The sequence below is a fragment of the Zootoca vivipara genome, chromosome 16 (genome assembly GCF_963506605.1).
Source record: "Zootoca vivipara chromosome 16, rZooViv1.1, whole genome shotgun sequence".
In the NCBI taxonomy this organism is placed as follows: Eukaryota; Metazoa; Chordata; class Lepidosauria; order Squamata; family Lacertidae; genus Zootoca; species Zootoca vivipara.
The window spans coordinates 36,858,462-36,867,903 of NC_083291.1; the positions used below are offsets into that span (position 1 = coordinate 36,858,462).

The 9,442-nt window shown below is 49.1% G+C and overlaps 1 protein-coding gene across 1 annotated transcript in view; it reads left to right on the plus strand.

Moving 5' to 3' along the window:
* The window catches only part of TFE3 (transcription factor binding to IGHM enhancer 3), a 29,591-nt gene extending 21,857 nt beyond the window's left edge, over positions 1 to 7,734 (plus strand). The window contains 5 exon segments of the mRNA XM_035140932.2: positions 507 to 563; positions 2,747 to 2,822; positions 4,666 to 4,813; positions 4,916 to 5,163; positions 5,165 to 7,734. Of these exon segments, the coding sequence (XP_034996823.2) occupies positions 507 to 563; positions 2,747 to 2,822; positions 4,666 to 4,813; positions 4,916 to 5,163; positions 5,165 to 5,564 (929 nt within the window). The 3' untranslated portion in view covers positions 5,565 to 7,734.
* Positions 7,735 to 9,442: the final 1,708 nt, after the last annotated feature.

Below are 9,442 nucleotides of genomic sequence, written 5' to 3' on the forward strand. Positions count from 1 at the left end.
CCCGGCGCGCTCTCAGGCAAGGCCAAGCGCAGCGGGGTACCAGAGAGTGCGGCGCGGCGGGCGGGAACGCTGAACTCGCGCTCCGCTGGGCTGGGCTCCGGCTCCGCCCACCAGCCCTGCTTCTAGGGAGGGGCATAGCCTGGCGGAGCGCGAGTTCGCCGTTCCCGCCCGCCACGCTGCGCCCTCCCTCCAGCTCCCCGTCGCGCCCTCTGGCAAGGCCAAGCGCGGCGGGGAACCAGAGAGCGCGGCGCGGCGGGCGGGAACGCTGAACTCACGCTCCACTGGGCGGGGCTCCGCCTCCGCCCACCAGCCCTGCTTCTAGGGAGGGGCACAGCCCGGCGGAGCGCGAGTTCGCCGTTCCCGCCCACTTTGTGGCCCCTCCCCTTCCGTGCATTGGCCCCTCCCCTTGCCCCCCCCTAGTTTTGATCCTGGGTACGCCCATGGGTAGCAACTTCAGAGTCCTCCCTGACCATCATTTTTGTGGCTTATGTTGTCTTCCTTAGCAGAAAATGAAGCCAAAGCATTCCTGAAGGAAAGGCAGAAGAAAGACAACCATAATCTGAGTGAGTACCCTTTACTGGTGAAAACGCCACCTTAAAAATTATTAAAGCGACCTTGTGTCGTGTCCCACTTAAGTGCTGCTGAAATTAATGGACCCAGAGTTATTCATGTCTGCAAATTTCAGTGGGCCTGCTCTGAGGATAAGGAGTGCAGGATACCTTGGTGACGGCAAGAGAGTATTTAGTTACCTATCTGTGATTTCAAAACCTAAGCATTGCATACTTTCCGGGGGTGGGCAGCTTGTAGGTACATAGAAAGTGCCCTTGTATCGACTCAGATAGTTTGCATTGTCTGCTCTGATTGACAGCAGCTCCCCCAGGGTCCCTGACAGAACATCAGTCTCATCACCAGCCAGCATGGCCAATGTTCAGAGATGAGGGAAGTTGCCGTAGAATCATAGAACTGCAGGGACCACTAGGGTCATTTAGCCCAACCCCCTGCAATGCAGGAATCTTTTTGGCCAGCAACCCTGAGATTAAGAGACTCATGGTCTATCAACTGAGCTATCCTAGGAGGATAGAATTTTGGGGCTAAGCTAGAGTTGATACAGTAGGCTAACCTAAGGCCCGGGGGCCAGATCTGGTCCAATCGCCTTCTCAATCCAGCCCGCAGATGGTCCGGAAAACAGCGTGTTTTTACATGAGTAGAATGTGTGCTTTTATTTAAAATGCATCTCTGGGTTATTTGTGGGGCATTGGAATTCATTCCATTATTTTTTCCCAAAATATAGTCTCCCCCCCCCACAAGGTCTGTGGACTAGCCTCCTGCTGAAAAAGTTTTCTGACCCCTGCAGTACACTCTACTGTTTTGGGGTGTTAGTTACTCGAATGCCTTTGGTCCACTGATGCATTTTAACCTACCAAACTTGAATGCATATTTTAAATTTTATGTTAGCTATTATTGTTTTAAAGCAATGGGCAAGAGGAAATTTGTGGTGGTGTTAACCAAGGTGTATGTTTGGAGGTTTGGATGCTAAACCGGTTGGTCCTGTTGGATTGATCCAAAAGTGGGGCGGGGAATGAGGGATGGTTGGTTGACACAACTCAAACCAGTGTTGGGATAGGAAGTAAAAGTGCAAGGTTGCTAGGCCCGTGGACCTGATCAGGCAGGAGTGTGCAAACTGGCTGAGCCGGTTAACAGAGTATGCCCTGCGCTAATCTGATGGGTTAAGAACAGGATTGGCTGACTCAACTTGTTTGGTAGTGGCCAATGTAACTTCACTCTCTCCCCACTGCATTTCCCCAAACATTTTGTGAGATGTACCCCACACCATTTGGGCCCTGTAGCTGAGCTGCAAGTGTGACCATGTATAAGCCTAGATTTTGCACAAGCACTGAGGAAAAATCACCCTGTGTGGTACTGGAACAGGCTGTGGCACAACAATAGGAGCAAAATCCTGCACCAAGATCCCCCAGCTTCTGTGGCAAAAAGGCGCTGGATTCTTGCAGCCTTTATAAATTATGGAAATTAAGCCTGTTCGGGCAGCTTCTCCTTCACATGTTGAAGGTTATGGGGAGGAACAAGGAGCTACTCAGGTCTCTGAATTCCTGACTACTGGAAATATTATTGAGCAGCCTGCCTGGCACCTGAGACTTCACCAGCGGTACTGCCTACATCAGGCATCCCCAAACTTCGGCCCTCCAGATGTTTTGGACTACAACTCCCATCATCCCGGACCACTGGTCCTGTTAGCTAGGGATCATGGGAGTTGTAGGCCAAAACATATGGAGGGCCGCAGTTTGGGGATGCCTGGCCTACATGCTTACAAACCTATCTTTACAACCATAAGGGCTGGGTTTTCTCTCTAAAGAAACCCGAGATCCTCGGGAAGCTGAATCTGGTGCCCAGTTCCACTTGGTTCTCTGCTTGTGTGCCATTTCAGCATACTCCCAGCCCTGAATCCAGGGCTCATGCCAGTAAGGTAAAGTTTGAGGTTTGGAGGTGTACCAGGCAGAGAGAAATACCTGGCTGACTTTGGGCAAGGCACCGCATTCTCTGCCTCGCCTACCTTATAGGGCTGTTGTGGGGTTAAATGAGATGATCGAATGGCAAAAATGCTTTGCTTTCTGGAAAGTGCTGTGGAAATGAGGTTTTTTTTGTTATTTTCTTAAACTAATAAAGTAAACACGAGTAGCCATGCTTTAATGATATCTAGTGCCACTTTCGTTTCTCTCCCTCTTGGCAGTCGAGCGGCGGCGGCGGTTCAATATCAACGACCGTATCAAAGAGCTGGGGACTCTCATCCCCAAATCGAATGATCCGTAAGTATACCGTAGTAGATGAATGACAACTGCTCAGCACCGTGAGATAAAGGCCTGTTGGGGGGTGGGGTGTGTGTGTGGAGGAAGGCTGTGAGTTCCCCTCCCTTGAGAAGCCTGCAGGTGTAGGACACCCTCTGCCAACCTGGCACCCTCTGGACATAGCTGCCAAGTACCCCGTTTTCCCCGGGAAACCCCCGTTTTTACTTACCTTTTCCCGGTGGTCCCCCGTATCACTTCGTCTCCCGTTTTTCTCCGTTATTTTCTCCTGCCAGCAGCCTTTTTTTTTTCCTTTCTGATTTGCCCTTCTATGGGCACAAAAAATGGCCACCGTCGGCTTCAAAAGTCGCATCTACGCATGACTGGAAGTGCGTAGACGCGACTTCCGGTGTCAGCAGCGGCCATTTTTGGTGCCCATAGATGGGCGGGGCGACACCAGAAGTTGCGTTGACGCACTTCCGGTCATGCATAGAAGCTACTTTTGAAGCCGGCGGCGGCCATTTTTGGTGCCCATAGAAGGGCAAAGCGACACGTCGACGCAACTTCCGGTGTCACACGGCTGCCAGTCCCGGATTCTGCCCTCTGGAAGTATTGGGCTACAATTCCCATGAGCTGTGTTCGCTGGGGCAGATGGGAGTTGTAATCCAAAATATCTGGGAAAGGGGGGCATCAGGCTGGTGGCAATGCATTCATCCATCTTCTAACTGCTGTTGTGTTCTAAATGTGTCTTCAGTACCGATAGTATACCTGTTTGGATGGCAGGATTTTTTTGCCTTTGAGCTATATCTTACCAGTATATACAGTGCAGTGTAGAATATATTGTATATATGTCTGTATACTCATGAAGGATTCATTCTCTGAATGCCTCTCCATATGTAGCCAGAATGACACCATCCACGTAGAAGTGGGGAGGTGTCAGCAGGCTTGGTGCAACCCCAAAGTTGCAGAAGCTCCAAAACCTTTAGGATAAAATCCCTTGGGCGGCAGGGAATGAAAATAACCCAATGAGGACTTGGCATGCCCAGTGGTCATGGAAACTGACTGACTGGCGGGGGGGAGAGAAGGAAGGAATGGAGTATCCTGGCAGTGGTTAGGGAGCCTGCCAGCCAGCCAGCCATGTATACACACAGCAACATTTTGTGGGAGGTCCTACATTACTTAGTCCAGTGTTTCTCAACCTTTTTTGGGCCAAGGCACACTTGTTCCATGAAAAAAATCACGAGGCACACCACCATTAAAAAAGTTAAAAAATTTAACTCTGTGCCGCCCTATATTGACTATATAATTATGACTGTAAGAAACACTTGCCAATTGCTGTGTTGGTTGCAATCTCCTGTAATAAGGCTTCACAAGCCGCTGATTTCTCTGCCAGCACAATCCTTTGCTCAGCAAGTTTCAGGTTGAGCTCATCCAGCCAGCTTCTTTAAGTTTGTCTAAAACCACCCTCCCGTGGTGGTGGCTGTTGAGAGCTGCGCTCGCCCCGCGTCGTGACCCGGCCGGCTTCCTTTCCGGCGGGTCAGCGCTGTGTATTGGTGGCCGCCAGGCACGCGACAATGCAAATCGCCCTTCTCGTCGCCGCACGTCGCGGCACACCAGCCAGCGGAACAGCAGTTGGGAAACGCTGACTTAGTCCACTAGCTATGATACCTAGGGCTGCAGATTCTAGGGCAGCCATCCTTTTGGTGCCCCGCTTGCGAGTGCCCAGGGGCATCCGGCTGTCCTGCTGTTGGAAGCAGGGTGCTGGACTCCACAGGACCTTGGCCCGGCAATTCTTATGAGTGTGTATTGGAATGCACGGACCTTGCTTGCCCAGGTGGCTAGCTCCTCTTCCCCCCCTCCTTCCTAGGGAGATGCGCTGGAACAAAGGAACCATCCTCAAAGCCTCGGTGGATTACATCCGGAAGCTGCAGAAAGAGCAGCAGCACTCGAAAGAGATGGAACTCAGGCAGCGCAAATTGGAGCAGGCCAATCGCAGCCTGCAGCTGCGAGTGCAGGTAGAAAAAGCGGGTGCCGTGCTCAGGAGGGGGTGGGGTGCAGAAGGTGTAGTTCAGGCATGCTGCTGGGTCTCACTCTCCCATCTCTGCTCTCTTCCCCAGGAGCTGGAACTCCAGGTGCAAATGCACGGGCTGCCCTTGCCTTCCACGCAGGGGCTTCTGACTCAGCCCTTGGGAGGAGACCTGGTCCCTTCCTTTGCAGAGTCCCTGGATCTGCCCTTCACAGCAGAGGAACTGGGGCTGGGCCTTGCTCTGGGATCCGACGGGGGAGCCCTGCAGGATGTTCTCATGGACGATGGAACCGCTCTGTCCCCGCTGGGTGCCTCCGATCCGCTCCTCTCCTCCGTCTCGCCTGGCGCCTCTAAGGGCAGCAGCCGCCGTTCCAGTTTCAGCATGGAAGATGATTCGTGATGGCAGCGCTTGGGACTTTTTGGCAATGGAAGAGGAGCCGGAGAAGGCTCCCACCCTTACTCATCATGCCCTGCTCCTGCTCTTGACTATTCCTCTCCCTCAAATCTTGGAGGCTTCTTCGCCTCTGCTGCTATATAGGCTGTGCCCCTTCCTTTCCCTGACATTCCATATTTTGGAGAACTTGACCTGCTGCCTCTTTAGCAAGAGGGCCATGGAAAAGAGGGGCTTGCAGAGCCATATATTACCAATCCTCCCCTGGAGCAGGAGAAATAGGGTATCCCATCACAAAGTGAGGGGCCCTAAGCCTTCTAGACCCAAGCTTCAGAAACTCTGGGAATAGTGGATTTTTGTGTTTCCCTAAACCTGCCGTTTTAAACGTTACTAGGGCGTTTCTTTAACACTGTGTGAGGAGTGTATCCACAAACCTCAGTTCATCCACTCCAACCCTGAGTTTGCATTCTTGCGCCTTTGCTGTATATAATTTGGGGAAATTAAGGTGGGTGAGGAGGAGAAAGTGGCCTCCTTGCTTTTGCGTAATTTAGAGGCACTCTCCCCTTTAAAAAAAGTTAGATTTATTTTATATAGTTATCGGACATTTTTTATTTGTAACTCTCACCCTTTCTTGTTTAAAGTCGGCAGATTCAACATTTTATCAAAACTACCGCTTTTAATTTTTAATTATTTTTTTCTTCGTCTCTTTCCTTCGGTTCTGACCTGACTGCAGAAAAACTTGATTTTTGTCCCTTGTGACTTCTTTGTGGGCAAAAAAAGGGAGTTGGGTGCAGAGGCAGAAAAATCCGTGAAATAATGTTCTTGTTCATGTGGTTGCATTTAAGGGTACATTACTGCCACAAAGCATTTAATTGTCACCCCTCTTTGTTTTTTTTAAATATAAATGGAGCTATAATCAAGTTTTTTTATATACTCAAAAACTTTTTGCATACCAAATGGACATTAGGAGAAACAGAGAGCAAATGAGACTGTACTGTTTATTGAATCCACTAGTTTTTTAAAATACTGGAAGCGGGCTTCTGTATGAGCCAACTCTTTGTTGGGTGTAAAAGTGTGGCCGCAATTGCTGCAGAGACAATCATTTGGGCTCCAGTATTAGCCTCACCACTGTTTGAATGTGTGTGAACCCCTTCGAAACAGAAGTGGTCACGCAGGAGTAGCTGTCTCAAAATATTATCTAAAAGCACTAAGCTTTTATGGCTTTTTAGGGCTGGGTATGGCTTTTTTAGGGCTTTTTTAGGGCTTGAGGGACCCAGGTGGCTCTGAGGGACCCAGGTGGCTCTGTGGGTTAAACCACTGAGCCTAGGGCTTGCTGATCAGAAGGTCAGCGGTTCGAATCCCTGTGGCGGGGTGAGCTCCCGTTGCTCGGTCCCAGCTCCTGCCAACCTAGCAGTTCGAAAGCACATCAAAATGCAAGTAGATAAATAGGAACCGCTACAGCGGGAAGGTAAACGGCGTTTCCATGCGCTGCTCTGGTTCGCCAGAAGTGGCTTTGTCATGCTGGTCACATGACCTGGAAACTATACGTCGGCTCCCTCGGCCAATAATGCGAGATGAGCGCGCAACCCCAGAGTCGGTCACGACTGGACCTAATGGTCAGGGGTTCCTTTACCTTTACCTAACTTGTGCCCCTCTAAGAAGTTATTAGATTCTACCTGCCGTCATCCCCTGATCATTGGCCATCCTGCCTGCGGCTGATGGCAGTTTAAATCAAACAGCTTCTAGAGGGCCTTGGGCCTCTCCCGCACTTTAGAATCACAGCATAGTCTGAAGTCTGTGCTGGAAAATGGAATACCAGACGTCTGTCCTTCAGGAAGTGTAATTTTGGGTGGGATTCAACTAATGAGGCCTGTCCGCGGAAGCCCAGTGCCCAAACCTCCATTTCTAGCCTGGGGCTTCTCTCAATCTCATCCACACATCCCATGAAATTGGCTCTGGGGAGGTCGGGAGAACTTCTGGAACAGTGGGGGGGTGGGGATTGCTCCATCTGGCAAGCCAAAAAGGAACAATCACCTTAGCACAATGTTGAATTTCACCCTTCGAAACTGAGAAGAGCTGCCTTACTGGAGGTTGTCACTGGGTAGGAGGAAATATGGGTAGTTTCTAGGCTGGGACCTTCATGAGCTGCAAGTGGGGGGTAACAGGAGTGAGTGTTCAATGTAAACCAGACGCTGTAGTGGTATTCCAGGGTGTGTTGTTCGTAAGAAGCAAGAGGACCGAGAGCAGAGGAAGTTGCAAAAATGAGATTAGGGCAAGTGGTCGTAGATCTTAAAAGGAGTAGAACTGGGTTCCATTAACAAAAGGTTGGTCTGATTAAGGGGATGAAAGGGATGGAATTTCAGGCTGAGGGAAGGGGCTGGTTTTCCTGTTGTGGATTCTACACCCTCAGTGGTGACCCAGATTGCACCTTCTGTCCTTTTAATTTGTATGTTTAAACATTCCCACTACCAGTACTAGAAGCTTCTAAACAAATAAACCAGCAATGACCATTTTCTATAGCTACTGTGGTACCTTCAAGAGGTTTAGCGTTTTTTTTTATATGGCAGCCTTACTGTGAAATACTGCACAGCTAATACCAAACCATACTAATGCATACACATATGTGTGTTTTAGTTACAGGTAGGTAGCCGTGTTGGTCTGAGTCGAAGCAAAATAAATAAATTCCTTCAGTAGCACCTTAAAGACCAACTAAGTTTTTATTTTGGTATGAGCTTTCGTGTGCATGCACACTTCTTCAGATACACTTGAAACAGAAGAGTTAGACCCTTATGTATATACAGAGGGTGGTGGGGGTGGGTGGGAATGGGTGATGGGCTGATGAGAGTGGTAAACCTGTAGATGGCTGTTAATGACTGCTGATGACTGCAATTGGTCCTGCGGGGGGGGGGGGTCCTGTGTATACATGTGTATTTTTATTGGCATCAATCTGTCTTGACGGACAACAGTGCACCTCTACAGGTGAAGTCAAACTACTGCATTAGGAGCACTGACGTGACCTCCCTGGGGCACAAGCTTGCATGGAAGTCCAGGGCTACCCAGATGACAACACCCTCCTCTTGGCCTCGCTGATGTGGACCAAACAAAAGCAAAGTAATACGTTAGGCACCAGCTTGGCTGCAGGAGTTGCTGGAAGGAGGAGTACAAAGCGCCATCTTTTTGTAGGGCTTACTCCTTAGCCTTTTCTGCTTCCGAATATATCCTGCAAGGCAGCAGAGGTTTAGGATCAGTTTTCCTTCTCCTAGATGGTCCCCACTCCCCTCTACTACAGCATGTGCAAAAACCGCCCCCTTGACCATTGGAACCATGATGGTTCTCATCCATCCGCCAGAGCCTGTCTTCACATGCAGGGGAAGCCCCAAGGGTTTGAGACCCATTGGCTCCTTTCACCTGACTTAGCCAGTCAAAACTGCTTCCTGGGATGTAGCTGCTGGTGCATGCCGACAGCTTCTAGGAGCTACAGGTAAGAGCCGAGTGCAGGGTGGAGACCAAAGGAGGACAAACTGACCCAGAAGGAGCAGGAAGTGTCACTCACCAGAGGTAGGGGAAAGGGGGGCACGTTGAGCCATTTTTTACTTTAAGCTCTACACACCTCAAAATAATGCACATAAAAGAAAACTTTTGAATTTAACATTTATTAGGTACTATTCTAAACAAAATCAAAGGATTAATGTTTCACATTTGATGGAATAAAATGACAAAAAATCACATTTAAGTTTTCAAAGAAAATAATGGATCAATATGCCCCAGTAGTGGGGCACATTGACCCTTCATTTGGGGCACATTGAGCCATTCAAATTTAAGAGCAAAGAAGGCATTTTTACTACACAGTATAAACTTCCAAAAGAGTTTCAAAAATATCTCAAAAGTTATTAAGAATCAGCATCACTTCATCTTGTCACTCCATTTGCCTTGGCAAGTTCCAAAACTTCAATAGAGATGTGGCTGTCATGGTTATCTAGAATCAGAAGCACTTATTTGGAACTTATAGAGTATTTGATGAAATGGTTCATCCATCGAATAAAATTATCGGCTGTCATCCATCCACTGGGATGTGTAGCACCAATGCAGTCTTTTGGACCCTTTTTTTATCATATAATCTTTGAAATGCACCCTTGGAAATATGAAAAGTGGAGGAATGCTGTTTCCCAATGCATTTATACGTGCACACATTGTCAAAAGAGTTCCCTGTTCTGCTGATGTCATTCG